Source organism: Callospermophilus lateralis, chromosome 16 (genome assembly GCF_048772815.1).
Source record: "Callospermophilus lateralis isolate mCalLat2 chromosome 16, mCalLat2.hap1, whole genome shotgun sequence".
Lineage (NCBI taxonomy): Eukaryota > Metazoa > Chordata > Mammalia > Rodentia > Sciuridae > Callospermophilus > Callospermophilus lateralis.
Window position 1 is genome coordinate 59540339 of NC_135320.1, and position 24092 is coordinate 59564430.

At 34.5% G+C, this 24092-nt stretch overlaps 1 protein-coding gene across 40 annotated transcripts in view; it reads left to right on the forward strand.

The window, feature by feature from the left end:
- Nucleotides 1-24092, forward strand: part of Rims2 (regulating synaptic membrane exocytosis 2) — a 551056-nt gene that overhangs the window by 503748 nt on the left and 23216 nt on the right. For 2 of the 40 annotated variants that reach the window (XM_076836203.2, XM_076836204.2), the window contains exon 1: nucleotides 23231-23327. The exons of 37 other annotated variants lie outside the window; for them this stretch is intronic. In XM_076836203.2, the coding sequence (XP_076692318.1) occupies nucleotides 23231-23327 (97 nt within the window). Of the gene's footprint in view, nucleotides 1-23185; nucleotides 23328-24092 lie in introns of those variants that run through there. One more of the 40 variants, XM_076836202.2, reaches the window with a different exon arrangement.

Sequence of the window (24092 nt, forward strand, 5' to 3'; positions counted from 1 at the left end):
CAATTTTCCAACCTTGGGCCAAGTGTATCTCAGTGATAGAGTGCTTGCCTAGCATGTGCAACACCCTGGGTTCAATCTTCAGCACACAAAAAAAGCAAAAATTAATTTTCAATCCTTGATGATGTATAGGGAAAATATCTTTCACAAAGAATTTTATCTTTTGCTTTAAAGGAACAGAATGAAGGTCAGAGTGATCTTTTACATACTTTCTGTTTTAAGTATCTTTAACCTAGTCAATATGCCAGAGTGTCATACTTTTAACTCTTTCAGCAAACATAATAAGCACCCAAAGAGTGAATAAGATAATGGGATTTTGGAGTAGGAAGACATTACTCTGATCCAGGGGATTCAGAAAGCCAGTGGAATTAAACTGTATCTTGAAGGATGGGCAGTATGAGCTCCCTGTGAGTGGTAAACCTCATTTTTTGACAAGCTCTGTATTGGCAAGGTGGCTGGGACCTTGAATACATTAGCCTAATTGGGAAGAAAGAAACTTGGATTGGATGGAGTTAGAAATGTTAGAATGGGGCCTCCTTTCTGAGGACCCTGACTTGGAGTCTGAAGTTTATTTTAAAGAGGAATGTTGATGAACCTGGGTACTAGTTGGTGAAAGGGGGTAGAGAGCGTCATTACAAAAGCGTCTCTGAATCCCCTGGACCAGAGTAATGTCTTCCTACTCAAAAATACCATTATCATTATCTGGAAATGATAATGTTCAGAATAATAATAATTATAATTATTATTATTCTGAGGGTTTAGAGTATAAGGGTTTGAGGAATAATATAGTTTCCAGCTCTAGATAAAGGAATGGTCAGGGTAAGAATAGGCTAACTTCTTGCACAGCAAATAGGAGGAGGCTTTGGCAAGATGAACTCTACATCTACTAATGGATACAAATGAAAGAAAATGAGAATTGAGAAGAAAAGAGGCAAGTGGACAGGGAGTGGGGGGTTGGTCAATGAGTAGAATATAGGACTAGTCAAAGTTATATGTGTTTGAAAAATAGAAATCAGAGATTCCTTAGGAAGATCTTTGGTGGGAAGCCCTAAATTCCAAGGCTGATAGATTAGATTTGTTTTATTAACTCAGAGTTTGTTTGCTCTTTTCCTTAGACAGATACTTGATTTTTAAAAAATCTATTTTAGGAAAATAAGCATGGCAAAAATATCTAGGAGAGGCAAAGACTAGAGGCAGGAATGCCAAAAAGCAGGTTAAGAAGGAATATAAACATGAGATAATAAGTACTACAGCCAGGATATGGGGACTGGAAAGAGGTCAAAAGGAATACTTGCCACATAAAATAGTTTCCAGCTCTAGATAGAGGAATGATCAGGATAGGGTGGTCATAAAACCCAGTGTGTGTGTGTGTGTGTGTGTGTGTGTGTGTGTGTGTGTGTGAGAGAGAGAGAGAGAGAAAGGGGGTAGAGAGGGTCTACCCTCTACATACATACATATATATATAATATAAAAATAGAATATATTAGTGAATACATTTGTATTTTTAAAATCTGAATTGGTGCCAGGGTCAAGAGTCATTTTTATCTTAAAACTGTGCCAATGTGATATTTGTCTTACTGTGCCTAGCTTATTTCATCTAACTCTAAATGAGTTATAATTGCATTTTTAGAGCTTTTATATATATCAAAAAATAGAATTTGTAAGTAATGAATACTAAAGAAGAAAAATCAGTTACAAAAGCCATGATCCACAATAATATAGGTCAGATGACTCATTCATATGTATCACAGACGCTGGCATTAACAATTTTAATTTTAAAATATATTCTTTAAAAGAATAATGAACCCAGCACTGCAAAAAATAAATAATAATGAAAATTCAGAATAAGCCTACTGCTAACTAGTAGCTCCTTTGTCAGAATTAATTTAAATAAAGAAGTGTTCTAAGAAGCATATCAGCAAGATAGACAGTGATCATTGTGATGGGCATCAGGAATTAAAATATCATTATCAATGAAGTACTATTTCTGCCTTTAGGGAATCTTAAAATTTTATATATATAAAACTGTATAGACAAGTGTGTTCTTCAAAGATATTAAATAATTTACATTTATTTAAACTGAAAGTATTATATTTATTATTGGTATAGACACACCTATTTTTAAAACAGCAGAAGTGATTAGGAAATTCCATTTGATTTATGTAAATTCTCTTTATAAGTTAATTTGATTATACAAAGAGACATGGTCCATTGTGATATCAAAATTATGCAAGATATTAAAAAATCTTGAAACAGATATAAATAATCATGAATAAATTACTGAAATTTTTAGAAAACAGATTGATAGAAGCTGTTGAAACCACTGTGAACCTAAAGATTATAGTATACGTGATCACAAAGTGCATTGTATTGGTTTTCAAGGACTGACCAAAAAAGTATCAGGTGCCATTTGGTTTATACAACAGAGATTTTATTTTCTCTTCTTATAAGGGCACTAATCATATTGGATTGGGACATACTTTAATAACCTTATGTTAATCACCTCTTTCAAGACTTTATTTTCAAATATGGTTCTATTCTGAGATACTAGGGTTGCATCTTTAACATATGAATTTTAGAAGAACAAATTTAGTCCATGATACATATGAAATAGCCTAATACAAATAAGAAAAAAATGAATCACAATAAACTTTCTCCAATTTACTAGGAATATGTATGGAATAAAATTAAAAGAGGATATCTCTATAGACTTTAGTCTTCCATGACCCTGGAAGTACAGTATTTTAGGAAGTTATCTTTCCCAAATAGAAGTGCAATTGATTTCTTTCATGTGAAGTTGGCTTACAGAGATTTTACCAGTACCTTTTCTTGACATGTTGAAATCTATGATGCTGTTATTCTTCTCAGTTCCCCAAATACAAAAGGATTTATGAAGCCTAGAAACAAGAAAACATTTATAATAGTTAACTATTTAATATAAAATGAACATCAAGGTTTCTTATTAGAATCAAATGAACTTCAGGGATAGAAATATATTGCATATAATTTTATAACATAAAATTTCAGTATGTTATGTTTATATTCATTAAAGAATTAAATAGGAAAAGCTGTGTGGAAAAAATGTAAATAATATATTCCTTTTTCCACCCCCCTGGTGTGAGGGATTGAACCCAGAGCTTCATAATGCTAAGCAAGCATTCTGAGCTACATCCCCAGCCCAAACAGTAAATTTCTTAAACTATCAATTTATCATGTATAAATATGTTGTGGCCCAAATACAGAAACCTATTAAAGTAATAATCAGATTAATTTTAAGAGAGGAGAACCACTTACTTATTTATGTATTTATTTATTTTTAATAGTAAGGATTAAATCACTGAATTCCATCCCCAGTCCTTTTAATATTTTTTTTTTTATTTTGAGAAAGCATCTCACTAAGTTATTAATGGTCTAAGTTGCTGAGGCTGACCTTGAACTTGTGATATTACCGTCTCAGCTTCCCAAAAACCAATTAAATTTTTAACACAAATACTAAAAGTTATTTTTCATGCAACTAGACATTTTACTTTTAATTATACTGAATGAAATAATTGAAGCAATTAATCCACTAGAACCCACTTTTGGAACATTGGACCTTAGAGGTTTTTTTGTTTGTTTGTTTGTTTGTTTGTTTTATTGGTTGTTCAAAACATTACAAAGCTCATGGCATATCATCTTCCATACATTTGATTCAAATGGGTTATCAGCTCCCATTTTTACCCCAAATACAAGTTGCAGAATCACATTGGTTACACATCCACATTTTTACATAATACCATATTAATGACTGTTGTATTAGTAATTGTAGCTACTTCTCAACTGAGTAAAGAGAGAGGCAAAGCCAATAGTCTGAATGTTTTAAATGGGTTGTCCTAAGTCTACAAAGTTGTTCCACGTCGATATAGCAGAAGTGGTTGATGCAAAATAACTCTGCCTGTTATTCCAATCACATGAGAATACTACATAAAACACAACAAAATAATTTGGGGACATGAATTTGTCCTGGCTATGTCCAACCACTTGAATAAAATAAAACCTGTGAGTAGTTATTCACATACAGACTTACATTAAAAATATGTAAATATAGTACACAGTATTCTATTTTGTGAACACATCTATACATGCAACATTAGAGGAGAATTCAGAACTTTTATAAATCTACATTGCATTTTAATAATTTTGTAATTATTTACATTATAGTAATGAAGTAATAGAAACTATGTGATAAACTTTCAGTCTTAAAAGTTTAATCAAAATGAGATGGCTGCTTTGTCAACTTGGTTTGCTTAATTAAGAACCTATCTTATCTAACATGTTGTTATTATAGTGTGTAACATTTTTGTATGATCTCTGCACAAACATTGATTTTTTTCTGGACAGTAATAATGAAATATGAATTTGTTAAAATATATATGCACGGACAGTTCTCCTAAAAAGATAAAATATTAAATATTTTTAAAATGACTGAAAAATTGGCCTGATTTTTAAAAATTCCTTGGCCTTTTTAGCAAACCTATGTTCAGTTTTCAAGGAAAGAGAAATTATGAAGAAGTGAGAACTCAGAAGAACTGAGTTCAGAGAAGAATACTAGAAGGGGCTTGTTTGTGAGGAAACTTACCATTTCCGAATTAAAACCCTCCATAAATTTGCCAATATACTTTTTAAAAATCCCCTTTTAACAATGCCTGAAATTTCACCAACTGGTGAAGAATATTGTTTGAAAATAAAAATAATTCTCAAAGACAAATTCATTCCAACAATATATTTTAATGCTAGAACCAGACAGAGAAGCCATATTGCAGGATAAAAGTCTTAATTGGGCAGGAAGAATATGAAGCTGTGATTTGGGAATTTCTGAAGACTTTGGGCATCAAAGTCTTGGTGAGGTGCCAAAGTGAGAAACTGAGTCAGGATGCACAGAGATGCAGGGAGAAAAGAAAAGCAAGGCAAAAAGTTTGTTAGATATGTGAAAACTGTGCCTTTTCTTCATTTTGAAGTGTTTTTAAAATTTGTCTAATAGGAAAGAAAACCTTTTTTCTTATTTCTTTTCCCTTTTTCTATCCTCCTACACTATATAATTCCCAGTTTCTAGACTCAGAGTACAAGCTGATACCATATGAAATAGAATTTAATTACTTTTTGGATTGAATGTTTGCCAGACATAGCCTAGGAAATGAATCACATTTTGGTTTGCTTAATTTTTCAAAAACATTTTGTGAACTGTGAGCATAAAAGAACTTTCACTATAAAAATTAATTTTCATAATAAAAATCTTTTTTTTTTTTTTGGTGGTGGTACTGGGGATTGAATCCAGGGCCTCATGCCTCATGCTTACAAGACAGGTTCTTTCCCACTGAGCTGTATTTCCAGCCCCCCACAATAAAAATCTTTTTAAATGTGTGTGTGTGTGTGCACACGTGTGCATATGTGCATGCCTATTTCCCTTGCCACAGTTTGGGTTGTGAGATCCTAGAGGTCAAGAGCCAACTATACCAGTGTTCATCAGTTTATATTCCTAGGTCTCCCTGTATTAGAATTACTTGAGGTGATAGCTAAAAGTACAGATTTCTAGATACCTAGATTAAATCTCCAGAGCAGTATCAACTCCCCAGGTGATTCTCAGGTCATCACTGAGAACTGCTTATTTATATTGTGAAGCAGATAATAAAGACTCAGTAATCTATCATAGCAGTATAAAATTTTAGGGTGTGTCAATTTAGTAGTTTCTGTAAAAGTCAAAGTTTATTTTATCAAAAGATCATGGAAGAGGGTTATTGAATTCTTTTCATTCTTATATTTGGAAATCATGTTAACATTTTGTATTGAAAGTTGAAAAGGAGCATTAGTTTTTGCCTAACCTGAATTTGACTTAATATAAGATTTACCTCTATGAACTTTAGAAACAAAACCTAAGACTATGACCAAGGTTTTGTACAATAAAATTTGGCTACATTAAAGGGAAATAAATTCTTTGCCTTTCAAAAGATGTCTATCACAGGACTTGTGGTCTGGGTCAATTTGGGAAGAACAAACTATTAAATTATTCATTTGCAATAATGTAAAAATCATGATGATGATAACCTTTACTGAATAATCACTATGTACTCTGTGTTGTGTCAGGAACTTCACACTCACTATTATATGAGATAATTCTCTCAACAACCTATATAGTGTTGTTGCTATTATTATCTCCCATTTACAAATGAAAAAAAAACAGAGGTATAGTTAAGAAACCGTCCAAATATTCTTTGTAGCTAGGAAGTTTAAAGACCAATTATCCAAACCTGTCCGATGCCAGAGTTCACTCCATGAACTAATATTCCATACTGTCTCTTAAGTAAGGGTAACTGCATATCTGAGCAAGCTGTTCAGAAGATGGCCCAGAGAGTAAGGAAGCCTAGCTTCCAAACAGTTTCATGTACTCCTGCCCTTTACAGGGAGGGATGGAAACTGGGACTGTCTTGGTACTGTATGGAAGAAAGAAGAAAGTTGAAAACCACAAACTATTAAAACTGGAAAGGCATTTAGTGACCATCCATGTGGACAGAATAGAGAAGTTATCCATTCTCATTTTAGAAAAGAACCCGAGAAACAGAGAGATTAAATGATTTGCCTAAGACTACCTTGTCTCTTGAAAAGATGTCTAGTTAATGATAGGCTAGGTAGGTAAAAAATAGACTTTAGCCAAAAAGTAGTGATGGAAACCTATAGTGCTAATAGTTTGAAGAGAAATTTGAGCTGGACCTGCCTGACCATTTCTTCTAGGCCCAGCCCATCTTTCTTTATGGTAACCAAGGTCTTTATCCAACTATAGAGCTAAGAAACAGGGACTACCAGATTTTATTAGAGAGGATATGATAGGTGAAATTAAAATTAAATTTTAAAACTTTAAATCTGTCTAATACATTTCTGATGGCCATGCAGGTTACCTTGTCATGGTCCTGAGGTTCTAAACCCACCTCTACTTCCTTTCTTCCCAGGAAATATGATATATTCTCATCAGTCATGGTGGCTCATCTTACTTCATAAATGAGTCACAGGTTCTTCAAAACTTACTTTGAAGCAGACTTCCAAAAAGTGATTGTTGTATTGGATAATCATTGAATTATGGTGCTGTAATTAAGTATTTCTGGCTAGAGCTAGAGTACATTTCATGAAACCTTGGAAAATATTGTGGTAGGAATTGTCTGACATGTTCATTATTCTTTAAACATAAATGTGAAAAGTAAAATAAAAAGTTCTATTTAAAATCGAAGGATAATTTCTGTGGAGGCTATCCATGTGACATAAGAAAATCCCAATGAACAAAGGTGTTCAAGGATTTTTTGGAGAACCTAACTGAAATTAGATACCATAGGGAAGTCCTGTGGTATAATAAACAAGGAAAATCTGAAATTTGAACATGAAGATCATAAAATATCAGCAGATTTTTAGTTTGGGTATACTTTACCCAAATATGCTAAATATATTTGGAGGGATTAAATTTGGGAATGAAATATTAGAAAATAGTATATCTTCTTCAATATAAACAAATTTCATAGAAAAGGAAAAAGGAAGTAGAGAATCCTTTGATACAGTGACTTTTAATTGGACCTGAAATTCCATGAACTTGACAAAGGAAATCAAGTACAGAGCATTTAAATGGATCTGGAAAGAAAAATGAAAGTACGTCATTTTCAGATTTAATACCATAGAGAAGATGAGATGCTTTCTTTAAAACGGGATGTAAAACTATTACAAAAGCAAAACAGGGTCATTAGAAGGCTTTAAATATCTGAACATTTGTAAAAGTATTTTTTGAGAATAATTGGTGCAACTACCCTTGACTCATTTTAACAACAAAGAACTGATGGAGAAGGGAAAATACTGCATTTGAAGTCTCAGGAGACCATATTATCTTAGAGTTCAAAAACAATGAAAATATCTTAGAATTCAAAAACAATTCCAGTGGAATTGGCTACTTCCAATTCTGCAATTTATATTCTCACTTTGATTATAACACTTAACATACAGAAATGCCTGTTTCATGGTTCTTCGACTACTAGGTGTGAGCTTAATAACAGAAATAGACTTTCTCATGGATCTTTGAGTCTTTGGGACCTGTTATAATGCCTCACACAGTGTAAGTGCTAAATAAATCTGTAGGAAGCAGATGGTAATAAAGGAAGGGTAGGCTGTAGGCTCAGAGGGACAAGAGAACTTTCTTCAAGACTTTGTTCAAATATCACCTTCTTGCTGAGACCACCCTGACTCTCACCTCCCACCACCTCCTTACTGTGCTGTACTTACTCTTTTTGATAACATTCACTGTCTTAACTCACTGTACTATTTTCTGATTTATTAAATTTGCTATTTCCTGTGTCCCCCAGCTAGAATATGAGCTTTGAGGGGACAAAGATTTGGTTTTGTATACAGTATATCTGAGGCACTTAAGTAAATACCTAAACATTTTATTATGTAAGTGAAATTTATTAAAATTCTTGCATGTATATCTGAAAGGCACAAACTGGAAATTACTGAAATTATAATTTTTATTGACTTTTTCAACAGACTTAAGAACAGTAGGAGAGTTTTTAAAAATACAACTCTCACATAATAAAAATATAATTGATGCTAACCTTTAAAAAGTGGGGGAAAGAATATATAAAAAAAACCTTTTAGGCTGAGCAGGGAGTTTCTATTTGCTATGCATGAATGAAGGAGAAATAGAGGTGCTTACAATTAGAAATGTAGGCAAATTATGAAGGGCGGGCATATAGTAAATATAGTACCAAAAGACTAAAATTCAAATGACCTGCAGCTTTTTAGTACAGGTAAAGTCACCAAAATTGAATGAATGAATGAATGAATGAATAAGCTGCTCTATTTCCTAATACTTTAAGTATGGAAACTAGAAGATTTTCCTTACTGAAGGAAAGTAGTAGGTGTATTTTAAGTATTTGTAGGCTCCCCTATGGAAAAGTACTTTTGTGTAATTATAGATGGCACAACCAGAACCGAATTTTGGAATTGATAGTGAAGATGTTTTGTACATCATACAAAAATTAGTTGTTCCTTGCATTGAATGTTAAGTTTTATCTGTCACCTCTTCTGTATCTTGAAATTTCACTTGGTCCTATAGTTCTCAAGGAAAATTAAAAGGAATTATTTTAAACTAAAAAAATGTATTTATACAAAGAATTTATTCCTTCCCAATTCCTTTCCCCCACATACTCATATCTCTTTTTTGGTCTTTATACAATTAGAATTCTTTGGGGAATGTGATAATATTTTGTAAAATTCAGAGTGTCTATGTTTGCCCATAGGCTTTTGGGTTGCTGTGTAGAAATTGCAGCATCACAGGGTCTTTCCACCTGACCCTTGCACAATGCCAGATGGCGCATTTCTTTTTCTAATCTAAGCTCTATTTCTTTCTTTGAAGTTGACCATTCAAGGACAATATCATACGGTATGACCTGAAGCAGTATTTCTTAATATTTTAAATAACTCATAAGGAGCATCGTTCAATTATGTAGGGAGAAAATGCAGCTCTGACATAGAAATTCTTTGGACTAGAAGTAATTACATAGATCTGCTGAAGTAAAACTTCCATCATAGGCTTAAGAACTCCCTCCTCTGGATGTTTGATATTATGCTACTTAAAATGAGGAAATGGATTTTAAGATAGTTCAAAACTAGAAACATACCACATAGTTCTATTTTGTTTTATTCCATTACCTCAACAAGATTACATTATCTCCTATGTATTTCTATTAGGAGAAATAGTGAGTAAATCAATGACAGCTGATTGTTCTAATAGTGGTTACATTCAAGTAGGGATGGGAAGAAAATAAAATATAAATACATTTATACATACACCTTTGAAATAATACTATGAAGCAAAAGAGTAGGATACCACTTGGGAATAAAAAATGACCTCCTACTTTAAATAGGATTGCGAAGAAAAGCTTTTTAGGCTGAGTGCCAAGGAATGAGAAATCAGCCAATAAGAAAAGATTATGAAGCAAACAGGAATTTTTCCTGTTTAAGGAATGAATCAGTGTGGTTTCATTCTGGTGATCAATAGGAAATGTGACCTGTGATAAGTTTGGAGAGAAATGCAGGCCCTCTAAGTTCATGCCGTATGTTGTATTTTGTTGTAGTTGCAGAGAGAAGATATGGCAGAGTTTTAGAAGGTTAGTGACATGACCAAATATAGATTTTTAAAAGATATTCCTGGCTGCTCTGTGAGGAAACTCTTGGAGACAAGAGTGAAAGTGTTTTAGAATAGGTTAAGAGAAGTGGATAGCCATAAGATCTATTTTAGAAGTAGAATCAACAAAATTTGATGATGATTGGCTGAAGCAGGCAGACAGTAAGAGAGAGTGAAAAACAAAAGTGGATGTCCAGATTCTTGGTTTAAGTAACTACTTGGCTTTGGTTGTCATTTATTAAGAGAGGGAAGATAAGAAAAAAGGCAGATTTCTGTGGGAAAGAAATCAAGAGAGTAGATTGAGAGGTCTGTGAAATGTCCTACCAAAAAATGTCAAGCAGACAGTAAATGTCTCTGAAACTCAGATGAAAGGTTCAGGTACTAAATCCATTGGCATGAAGATATTTGGTTTTTAAAACTGGAAATGAAATGAGATCATCTTGCAAAGGGATGAATAATGAGAGGAGAAGGCTTAGGATTGATCCCCTAGAATGTATTACAGACATTAAAGCTGTAAATTCCATAGAAGAGATGAAATCACCCAGAGAGGTTTTGAGAAGATTCCAGAAAGATAGGAAGAGACCTAGAAGACCTGATGGAAGTCGAGACAAGATAATGCTTTTGGATTAGTGATCAACTCTGTGGACTAATATTCAGAGAGCCAGTAAGATGATAACCTGAAAGTCTCTTTGGACGTAACAAGGTGGTTGTTTTCGGTTGTCTATAAAGCAGCTTTATTTTTAGTTTATTATATTTTTGTTGGTTTCTTTTCTGAACCACTTTATGCCTTTACAATTTATGCTTTTTGAGGGAAGACCAAAGTAATTTACTCCCAGATGTCCTTTTAGTTCCCTTTCCACTTGAATACTGTGTTTTTTCAAAATTATGTGTTAGAATGTTATAATCCTACAATTTCTAAAATTAATGTTTCATGATCTTAAAAGCGGCATTATTACACTCAAAACAGGAGTACTTAAGCTATCTTGGTCTTGCATTGGTGCTAGTATATTACATGCTTTTGAGCTGCATATATGTTCCAAATACATGCTGGTCTATTATTATCTCTTTATTTTAATTACATATGATTATTTGGTCTGTTTTCTTAACTTTTCTATACTGATCTCTCAAATAATTATGATTGAAAGTAATAGATTTACCCAGTTAATAGATCATTAGTAAAGAATTCGATAAATGTTTAGTATTGTTTAATAATAAGTGATTGGTCAATAAATTCTACTTAATTAGCAATCATCTTTATTAAACATTTTCCATAAAAATTTCCACCTTTTGATGGAAATATATTTATTGGAACTTCACATTTATTTTGTAAAAATTTATTCAGCATGCAGAAATGTAAGAAATTATTAAACTTACAATTTAACTATCTTGGCTTCACCTAGATCTCATCTAATGAACATGTAGCCTTTTATGTTCTTTATACTTGAACACATATGAAACAGGGAGTAGTACTGATCAGTTTAATAGATATATTTTAGAGATGAATATATAGTTTTTTTATACTAGGGATTGAACCCAAGGATGTTTAACCAAGAGCCATATTTCCAGATCCTTTAGTTTTTATTTTGAGACTAAGTTACTTAGGGCCTCATTAAGTTGCTGAGGCTGGCTTTGAACTTGGGATCCTCCTGACTCAGCCTCCCCAGCTACTGGGAAGTAGGTGTGTGCCACCATGCCCAGCTGAATATATAGTTTTTTAAAATTACTTCAGAGAAGTCACTCTATAAAACAAATTTTTTATGAATTGGACTAACACAATATCTAAAATATTTAAACTTATGGAAAATGCCTAGTGTAGGAATCAAAAATTTTTATAAGTATTCTTATATTAAATACTGTGGTTGAAGTGATTGTCAAGAGTTGTTTCATTGATATAGTTTTCAAAGTTTTGTGTGTGTATATACTCATCCCTCATGTTCATAAGGGACTGGTTTCAGGACATTCCTGCCCCAATAATGCAATCTGCAGATGCTCAAGTCCTTCATATTAAATGGCATAGCATTTGCATATAACCCATGCACATCCTCCTGTATACTTTAAATCATCTCTAGAATACTTATTGCTTTACATCTTTTAATGGACTCCAGAATGGGAAATAATTTCTAATACTATGGAAGTTCTATGTAAATAGTTGTTTAGGGAATAATGACAAAGAAAAAAAATATGTCCATGTTCAGAACAGATGAAATTTTTTCCTAATTACTTTCAATTCATGGTTGGTTGAATCCACAGATGTGGAATGCATGGATACAGAGGACCAACTATATGTTTATGTATAGATGAATAGACAATTTGTTATATTTTAGATATGAGGTGTCCTTCAAAGCTCATGTGAAAGACAATGCAAGGAAGTTTAGAGGTGAAATGATTGTGTTATAAAAGATTTAACTGAGTGAGTGTAGGCAGGTAGGGGAAGGATGGAAGAGATAGATCCCTTGGGTTATACCTTTGCGTTATGTATTTTATCCCTGGTGAGTGAAGTCTCTCTCAGCTTCCTGGCTGATGTTTCCAGTTGCTTTCCTCTGTCACATCCTTCCACCATGATGTTCTGCCTCATCTCAGGCCCAGAGGAATAGAGACAGCTATCTATGGACTGGGACCCTGAAACTCTCAAATAAACTTTTCCTCCTCTTATTGTTCTTGTTAGGTCTTTTGGTCACAGTGGTGAAAAAACTGACTAAATCACCATTATAGAAACCATATATAACTTGGAGAACTTTTAAATTTTTATTGAAATCATTATAAAAATAAATACATGTTGACAATAGATTCTCATAGGATATTTTATTTTATTTTTTGGTACCAGAGATTGAACCCAAGGGTGCTTAACCACTAAGCAACATCCCCACCACTTTTAAAAAGTATTTTATTTAGAGACAGGGTCTTGTTAAGTTGCTTTGCGCTTCACTAAGTTGCTGAAGCTGACTTTGAACTTGCAATCCTCCTGCCTCAGCCTCCCAAGCTCCTAGGATTACAGGCATGTGCCACCACACCCGGCTTCATAGGGTTATTTAGATTCTAGTATTGCTTTACATATTTTAATGGACTCCAGAATGGGGAAAATCATCTTTTTCTCTCACAAAAATTATATTTAAATGAATGAGGTAATATATGGAGATAAAAAGGAACTTAAGTTATAGAATGACATCTCTCTTTCATCATTCATGATAAAAGTTCAATGTCAAAGAGATCTATTGAAAGAAATGTGATGAATACTAGATAATGTATTGCAGGATCAGAGTAATTACTAGAGTGATATTGAGAGTAAGGTTGGGATCAAACTATGGATGGGGAAGTAGAAGTCAATCTAAGAACAAGGAGATGAATTGAACTCCAGCTCTTTAAGGAACTAGGGCAGACTGTCTTTAAAGAGTGACAAGGGACTATTCACCTCATGCTATAATGATTTTATCTTCCTCGGAATGCTCAGGTCTATAACAAGTATCTTCTAAGTGGCTATAAAAGGCAGAAATTAATACTTCACATTAATTTTATAATCTGAAGTTGAGAATAAAAATGAAAGTTTTTAATAAATGAACATAAAAGTAGTATAAGAAATCCTTTATATACTATTTTGAAAATATATGAGGAAGGGGAGTGTAGCTTAATGGTAGAGAATTTGCCTAGCATGTGTTAGGCCCCAGGTTGCAGGTTCAATCCCCAATACCACCATCACCACCACCCCCCCCCCAAAAAAAAAAACAAGATTTAGGGAGATACAAATACATTTGTTCACCTTACCCAGAGAACCTTTAAAATACTACCCTTATAATGTTAAATACAGTGCTATGTGAAATGAAATTAATATAACAGTGAATCACATCACAAAGCATGATTTTTTCTAGATGTTGAATAAATCCCAGATATCATTTTTAAAAAATCATACATATCACAAAATAAAGGAACTCAGAAATTCTACACCACAGATTTTCTGTTCAAATTTTGATAAATGTTGGCTAAAGAATAAATAAACATTTTTTAAAGGCTTTGTTTTTAAGAGAGAGAGAGAGAATTTTTTTAATATTTATTTTTCAGTTTTTGGTGGACACAACATCTTTATTTTATTTTTATGTGCTGCTAAGGAACGAACCCAGCGCCCCGCGCATGCCAGGTGAGCGCATTACGGCTTGAGCCACATCCCCAGCTCATAAATAAATATTTTTGAAGAAAAGTTCTTTGAATGATGTTGCCAAAATTTATATATGAATGAATATATGAAATTTTTGCACATTACATATGCAATCTGATTTAGAACACCACACTTTAATTTACTCTTGTAATGACTGAATGTCATGCCTGGCACAGGGATGCACGCCTGTAATCCCAGCAGCTCAGGAGGCTGAAGCAGGATGATTGCAAATTCAAAGGCGGCATCAGCAAAAGCAATGCTCTAAGCACGTCAGCGAGACCCTGTCTCTAAGTAAAATACAAAATAGGGCTGAGGATGTGGCTCAGTAATCAAGTGCCCCTGATTTTAATTCCTGGTACCCCCACCCAGAAAAAAGCCTGAATATCATGATATACTTGATGTAGAACCCATTCCCAGTTGTTCATTACTTTACTCTCAAGCTTAAGAAAGTACCTAAGAAATAGTACATATGGATAGAAGGAACAGGGATGGATGGATGGATGATGAGACTCTCATGTGAATGACTTGCAGCAAGGGTAATGGGTTTGCTAATTTGATTACTTTTCACATTATAAATCATGGAGCAAGACTTATAGCTCATCCACAAATGTCTTTTCACAATTTATTGAGAATTATGGAAAAGGAGGCTGGAGTTTGAAACACTGCTCCAGAAGGTTCAGTTACAGAAGGAGCTGGCAAGCAGAGGAATCCAAGTTAAAAAGCAGTGGTCAAGGAGAGGACTTCAGCACAACCCTTTCATTAGAACACATATGGACTTGCCTCTCGGTAATTGTATTTATTAGAGTTTCTGTATTACACCATGAATTTACCTCTTATTGAGACTATTTCCCCTGGGTAATAGCCCTCAGTCTTGTTAGATCTGAGATACCCATCTTATTGTGAAAGTATAAACGAAACAGATATATGAGACCATATTGACTTCAATTTGGGGAAGGAAACATGTTTAATCTGTATTGTTCCTTTTTATTATGAAATTTCATATCAACAAGACATAAATTGTTCTTGAAAGACATCTTTTACACACTGGGGAATCAGCTGATGATGAGTTGCTTGGTTTGGTCCCTAAATTGGCCACTCTGCACACAATTTTAACTAGTTACCAAATGTACTGAGCTATTAATAAAATTATCTTCAGGCAGCAATTCACTTATACCCAATCTAGGTGACGTTTGACCTGGATATGTATAACATGACTACTTTCTATGGACTCTTTCCAATATGCTATTTAAAATACTGAAATTTTTGGTACTTTGGCAGAACCCTTATTCTTCTCTACTTGTTAAAGGGCTTTGACTTTTAACAACTTTAGATGACTATGTTAAAAATCTTCTCTCTTTATACATAATTAAAAATAATCAAGGTGCCTGCAAATTAAGTGAAAAACATGAAAAGTATTAAATTTTCTTTTTCTATGTTAGCATGGTATTCAGCAACATGAACAACATATAATCATTATGTTCTACCAATACATGACTTAATTGAACAGAATAGTAATCAAGTCTTCACTGCCATGTAAGTTGAAATGAATACATGAAGCTTAGCCATCATAGTAAAAGAAGGAACATGTTGGAACCAGACTTCTGTGTTATTAAGGTAATCCTACTTTCCCTAACATTCTAGTCACATAGTGGTGTAATGAGTAAGTAAAATTCTAGACACATTGTGATGTAAGGAGTAAGTGAATAGTAAATCAATAATGAATTAACAAGACAAAGTTTAAATGCATACACTTTTTATAGATGTTGCATAATGTTATGATGACATTCGTACCTGAAACTTGAATAAAATGTTCAGATCTTGCTGAATATTTGTACAGGGTAACACCCGCAAAATAAGAAAGTGCTGCTGATCTCATAGATATGAGAGGTTGTAGGTGATATTCATCTAGAATTCCAAAAGAGTTATAATATCAAAATAAATATTTATTCTTTTCTCTGAAATGGCTGAGGATATTCTTCTAACTCTGGTATGGATACCTTATATATACAGGCCATGGAAACTCTAATTTTCACCTGCCTTGTAGTTAACTATAAGGAAATTTTCTGACTTGTCTGAATAGTAGGTGATAAGACCCCTATTTCAAAAGGAATCCTGACCCATACCATTAGGAAGGATACCAAATCTGAGCAGGCAGGCCCTGTTGCATTTCCCTTCCAGTCTATTAGCATTAGATCATACCCTTTAGTTTCATTCTATTTTGACATGGTTGTCTATGTTTGTGTCCTTCCTATGCAATGAAGTCTCCATGAAAACCCAAAAGAACCTAGTTCAGGTTGCTTCTGGATAGCTGAACATATGAAGCTTCTTAGAGATGGTGGGCCAGGAAAGAACATGGAGCTCTGAGCCCCTTCTTCTATATCTTGTCTCAAGAGTCTCTTTATCCTTTGTAATAAGCCAGTAAATGTGTTTCCCTGAGTTCTGTGAGCTGCTCAAGCAAATTAGCTGGACTGAGGAAGAGGTTGTGGGAACCCCAGTTTGTACCCACTAGGCCAGAGCAATGTAAAATATTCAGGGGCTTGTGATTTGCATCTGAAGGTGGGAGTAAGTCTTGGGGACTGAGTCCTCAACTTGTGGGATCTGACACTATCTACAGATAATGTCAGAAATTAATCAAATTAGAGGACACCCAGCTGGTGTCTGCTACTACAGAATTTATTGTTGGTTTTCTGGTGAGGAGAAATTCCTACATGTTTTGGGATCACAGAAGTGATTTGTCTTGTGAGTGTATAGTAAGAGAAACAGTTTGGGTTTATTTTCTTCTTCTGCTCTTTTTAATTTTTATTTTGAGACAGAGTCATGCTAAGTTGCCTACGCTGGCCTCAAACTTGTGATCCTTGTCTTAGCTTTCTGAATATCTGGGATTATAGACATGCACTACTACACACAACTAAACAGATTTCTTTAAATTTCACTGTATTAAGTGAATTTGTAGTTCTTTAACTTATCATTGAATCATAGTTAATGTTATCAGTAAAATAAAGTGCTTCCTTTTTATATGAATCTTTTTCTTTTGAAATTTTATTTCATGTGACTATTTAAGAACATATATAGATAATATTTAGAAGGTCTGAACATTCTTTTTCTAATTTTGCAATTTATCAAAGTGTTTGGTTTATGATTGACTGCATTTCATTTTTGGAAATATCCATTCAATGGTGACCAAACACCAGTTAATTGTAAATATCATTAATATTTACTTCTTATTGTCTCTGGAGGCTGAGTGGTTTATGTGATTTTTTTGGGGGGGGTGGGATACTGAACTCATATCTATACATGGACTCCTAAAATTTCTTGAGGAAATTTAGTAAGTTTTAGATTCCTGATGATAGCTAAATAAAGATTTACATAAATATGCCTTTTAACAAATCAGAACTACCATGCTAAAAGTTTTTTGTTATAAATGGAAAAACAGTTCCTACTGCCAGTCCCATTGCCTAATTGTTGATCTCAGTGTATTCTTTTAGACTTTGTCACTTAGCAGTTAAAAGTATGGATTATAGAATTAGAACACCTATATTCAGGTTCTGGGTTTGCTACTTATGACATTGGAAAAATTGCTTTTTAATACTTTGCATCTAACCTTATGGGCTTTTCTTGGTTTCATTTCTAATAAATTGTTTAACCTTGGGCAAGAGTATCTTCAGTGTGCCTTAGTTTCATTTTTGTTATAAGTATATTCATAATACTGTCTCCCCCATGGGGTTATGTGTTTATTAAATGAATATATATGCTGGTTTGTAAAGTTGTTTAGAGAAAGGCCTGGTGTATTGTAAGTGGGGTATAATTGTCAGCCATTATTCCACTAGAATGTGAGCTCCATGAGAGTGGGGGTTTCTGTACATTCTTGTTCTCTAATATGTCCTCAGTGACTAGAATAGTGCCTGAAGCATGGTAAGCACTAAACAAATATTTATTGAATGAATATGTATCGATTTTCTCATCTATTAAGATGGGATAATAAGGGTCACTTCCCTATAGAATGTTTCTATTTAAGGAAGTCGTGTATATGAAGAATATAAATTTTAGGTATTATCATAATTATTATTATACATAAAGGGCTATAAATAAAATTATTGAATCCAAGTACTTATTCTTCCTCTATATTGCCTAACTAGTTTGCTTTTATGACTTATGACTTTAAAGTTTTATTCCCTTTTCATTTTTCAGTCAAATCTTATCAGTTTCTAACCTAATCAAAAAATATATTTGCTTACTTCCATGGACATGCTCTGTTAAGAGATAAAGGCAAATATTGCCATAAATATTATTACAGAAATTATGAAAGTACTAATCATTTGATCCTCCTTTTTTGTCTTTTCATACTTTAAATAATCTTTGACCTCTTAACTTTTGTGAAAGTTTTGAATTGACCCATCACTGACGTGTAACATCTACTTTTCACTTTCAAATATGATGAGTAAAAACTCAAAATATTTGAAAATGGAAATCACAAAAGTTCACAATTTACTTGTGCCATATTGGCATAAGACTAGGAATAGAAGAAATGATTTTATATTTTGGATTTCATATTCAGGTAATGTGAATATGCAATATTGATATATTTTTAAAAGGGAGGCAAGTATAGATTTAACGTTAGTACTCAGTTAGAATAGGCTTTGTGATTTAAAAACTGTATTGTCAATATTTACTTCAGACCAAGAAATTTACTGCATAGTTAAAATTATCATATCTATCATCGTATTTTATATAAGTGTATGAAACATCTGTGATAGGGTATATAGAACACAACCTGAAAGCAGACCACATGAGTTTGAGTTCTGCTCTACAACTTTCTCATTAAGCAGTCATTCAGTATCATTTTTTAACTCATTTATAAAGAGATAATGATGACATTCTTTCACAATTAATGTAGGAATTAAGTAGCAAAATGAGTATGTTTTATAAACTGAGGTAGATCTATAAAATATTCTATTACATATTCATCAAATACAATACTATGACAGTATATGCAAGTTATATCTGTTTATCTTTGAAAAATAATTTTCATATTTTCTGGAAAAATCTTTTTCAAGATCATGTTTTGTTTTTAGAGGCAGTTTATTATGTATATTTGTGTATATTTGGAATAGTAGATTATAATGATTCTGGAACTACACTTTGTTTATATAATGAAATATAGTAGTCTCTCATATAATAAAAGTCAGTGCCTCATCATTTGAAAAGTATTTCCAAAGTTACACATACTACACTTATGCTGCATGTATTACATGTATTATCCTGATATGGAGGGACATCATTTACAGTCTCTTGTTTGTTTGTTTGTTTTGCAGTGCTAGCATTGAACCCACTGCCTCATGTGTGGTAGACAGACCCTCCCTCACTGAACTACATTCCCAGCCCTATGGTTTATTGTTTTATGGATTTTTAAATTTCTCAGGGAGGAGTACACTTGTATCAGAATGGAACAAGGGATTAAAAATCAACTTAATAAAACATATATAAACAAGAAATATTATTTAGATAATAGGTATTATACCTAGGGAAATAATTGCACATAGAATAAAAATATTCTAAATTTCCTCAAAAAGTTCAGAATATTCCTCAAGTTATTATCATTTAAAACTAGTAGTCTCTGACCATTGCTGCAGTCTGTAGCTGACCTATGTGCCAACACTTGCTCCTAAAAGTTTTCTTCCCTGGAGTGAAGGGGGCTTTTCTCCTTCTTCCTCTTTAGTTCTCTCTAGTCCTCCTTATGCCATTCTTCTATCACTCGTGTATATCATTTAAGATTCTATGAAAAAAATGCCAAAAAGCTTCCCAGGACAACCTTGTTCTGAAACTGCAAGAGAGAAGTAATGCTTATTTAGGAATAAGTATATCTGGATTCTTTTAGACTAATATCTTCTGGTGCACAAAGTGAATTATTAACACAGAGAAAGCAAGGTTATTTATCCAAGCAACTCAACACAACTACTTGATCTATTCAGTCCCTCCTATTCAATCTCTAATAGAAACCCAAGATGTCCCTTTCCAAAGTGACTTTCAGTGATAATTATGATGTTGCTGGATGCCCAAATAAAAGGTTTTCATCCAGTCATAAATGGATTTCTCTAGAAGTTCTCTTTTTCCTGATATTTTCTTCATCATTTTTTCTGATATTTTCTTGCATACAGGAAGTTAGGAATGTCCCTTCAAAATTTCTCAAAATCTAATCAGGTAACTTTTGCATTAGAAGAGTCTGATTGATAAATGTGTCATCTTCTCCCAATATAATCAAAATATAAACTCCTGTTTCCTTTTATCATTCTTTGCCTCATTCTGGCAAATATCATGATTAAAACAATAAGATAAACATAATGAATGCTTTTAAGCTACTAATTGCATTCCTTCCAAGCAAGCAAAAATGACAGATATTCTTGGAAATAAGATGTTTTGCTCTTTAATCTTAATTTCTTCCTTTATAAAATAAGTATTTTATTGTATCACTATCATATACATTCATTTTCTAACATTTTTTAAAATGGTAAATACATTTTATATCATAACCCAACTTATATACATGTGAGCACACACATGCATACATATTTATGAAACAATACTGCAGCTGATACACTAACCAAAAGGGCTGGACTCTAGATTATTTCATTTTATTCTTAAAAATGCCAATCAAAACCTAATAGATTATTTTATAACTCACTAAAAATTTATGATCCACAGTTCAAAAAACATTAGATGACTTTCAATAATGTCCTTTCAGTTTCCAAAGTTCTATGATTCTCTTTTATTCTTATGATGAAAATCTCATTTAATAAAAGGTTCCTATTCTCTGAATGAAAGTGATAAGGTATGAAAAAGCATTCATAGAATTCTCTGGTTTTTATCAATGTTCTTTTGAAATGCTGATATTAGGAAAGTGAATAATGAAAAGGAAATTGGACTAAGAGTTATATGAATATTAATAAGAAAGGATAAAAGTTTATCAGAGAAGCAGAAGCAAGAAAGCTAGGTGATCCTAGGTCTAAACAACTAAAGTTTATTACTTTTTTCCCATGGTATTGTTGTTTGTGCTCAAGGGATTTCTTTAATTTTTAGAAAGATTTGAAAGGATTATTATTTGAATGCATTTTTAATCATGCCTTTTAAATTAGAATTCCATTGGCCAAAGTCCTTAATATACTTAGAAAGCCCTGTGTGATCTGTTCCATTCTCACTTGCTTTACTCCAGCCACCCCCAAAACACTACCACATTACATTTCAGGTGTTTGCTGTATGCATACTCTCTACTCCATCTTCTTCAAATCCCTCTTCAAGTGTCATGTCACCAGTGAGACCCACACTCACAACCCTTTTTAATTTACAGTATACCACATACTCCTTAACTTTTTTTTATTTGCATTCATCCCCCTCTTAATGCTATGTCATACATTGATTTATTATGCCTCTCTCTCCTCCACTAAAGTAAATTCCATGAGAGCAGGGAATTTTTAGCTGCTTTGATCACCGTTGTATCCACAGAAATAGCTGGCATATACTAGCAGCTCCATCAATATTAATTGAATGATATTTGTATCAGTAAATCAAGTAAAGTACTTTGTGTATATACTACTTAGGACATATTTATTGGATGAAGGAACTGATGTAGATTGTGTGATTTACATTTTACAAAGCATTTTTGAAATTCTCTATTACCCATACCCAATGGATCAAGCTGTGACATAGGGCTGGAATTATTGTACTCCACCTTCCCACCTCCCTAGGGAGAGAAATGGAGAGTTGAATGCTTGTCCAAGGTTATGAAAAAGTGGGATGCTCTTTTGACTCCTAGTAAAATGGAATTAAAATTGCTTTGTGTTCTGGGATAGAGGTTTTCAATTCAAAGAAGGAACCATGTTACTTTGCTTATAAACTGCTTTGTTTCTAGTGTGTATTGCTTTCAAATGTGTTAAAAGGATATTACCTTTTATTTAGATGTTAATCTTTATGGAGTCTGTCATTCTTTATAACAACGGGTAGCAGATTATTTCCTTCAGAGAAAGAAGCATTGAAATTAAAGTTGATAGACATCATTGTGCTTCCCCCCCACCCGCAGTATTGGTGCTTTTTTGGTTAATGATTAAGAAATCAACTCCTCTCAGTTGACTTTTTATATTGTTAAGAAAGAAAGAAAGAAAAAGAGCGTCCATTGTAGGTTTTCATGGAACCCGGTAAAAATTGGGGAGCCTTTGTGTTAAGCTTTTCTTGCTTGAGGTACGATAACAAATTAAAGTGAACCTGAGGAAAGGGAAAGTGACTACCAGAAATTTTCCTGACCTATTATCGATTTGAGATGCCTAACTCATTGCATCTAATTAGTCTAACTAGTCTCTGGCCTTCGCCGAGCGGCGGCGGGCGGGGGTTGGGAAAACAGCCCTAGCCACACCGGGTAGGGGCCAGAACCTGAGGCGAGCGCCCAAGACCTGCCAGTCCTGCCAAGGTGCTGCCGCCGCCGCCGCCGCCGCCTCCCCCTCTGGCCGCTGATTGGCGGGGACCGCAGCTTCGGAAGCATAGCCCGGCGAGGGAGAGCGCCGACACTCCAGCGCTCCAGCCTCGGGGATCCTCAACTCCCCTGGGCAAGACTTCCCCTGCGAGCAGCCTCTTCTCCGTCCGCCACCACCAGGACCCTCCTCCTGAGCAAATCAGAGGTCCGGGCCGCCGGGACAGCCACGTCTCCCTCTGGGCCGGGTAGGGGAGGCAGGGGCCAGAACCCTAGGGTCCCGCGGCACCAACCCGGCCCCTGACACTGGCTCCGGAACCACTGCGGTCGCCGCGTCCCAGCCGCCAAAACGCCTCGTATCTTGTACCGCGGGAAAAGCGGGTCCTCGTCCAAGATGGGCCGACAGGGTCTGGGGGGCGCCGGCGCGGCGGGGCGCTCCATGCAGCGCTCCCAAAGCCGGAGCAGCCTCTCCGCCTCCTTCGAGGCACTGGCCGGCTACTTTCCCTGCATGAACTCACTGGAGGAGGAAGAAGGAGGTGAGACAACCTTCCTCCCCGTAGTTGGTGTCTCTTATTTGTGTCATCTCTGCACAGTGTCTGGAGGGTTGGCAATGGGAGAGAGAACTCAAAGTGTCACAGCTCTCCAGGACTGTGCCAGGGGCCAGAGACCCTTAGAGCGCACCCGCTGAGCAGAGGAGGACCTCTGTCTGTGGGTTATTTGGAGAGCTCCACAGGCGCGGACTTGAGAAAGGACTCCTCTGGTGGAGTGCAGTTATCAAGTGATTGGAAGTTTAATGCGGATGTAGACTAGTGGGAAGCAAGGCTGCGCTTCTCGGGTGCCCCCACTCAGTTTGCTCTTGTTTACTCACTCAGTCTTTGTGTTAGCATTTGGCCCCAAGAACAAAAATGCTTAAAAACTACAGGGAAATGCAGCCCCAAACTTTGAAAACAGGAATCAGCCTGTGAAAGGACAAGATCCAGATGAGGGAAAGGGTCCTAGAATGTACAGGGAGAGAGTAGATAGAACTTAAGGCGAATTTCTGGTAGAGACACTTGGAACTTTGTCCACAAGGCACAATACCATGAATCTGTCTGTTGGTGGTGTGTCTCTGATATTCTAGTGATTAAGCTAATGGGGGGAGGGGGACTCACTGTGTTACACTTTTCACCAAGTGGTTCCTAGTCCTTTATAAAGTTTTCAGTACTGAAACTTGTGGGTTTTCCTTATGAGGAACTTACCTATAAGATTTAACAGCTAACACTGAAAATATAAATTATAAAGCAAAGAAAGAATTGACATAA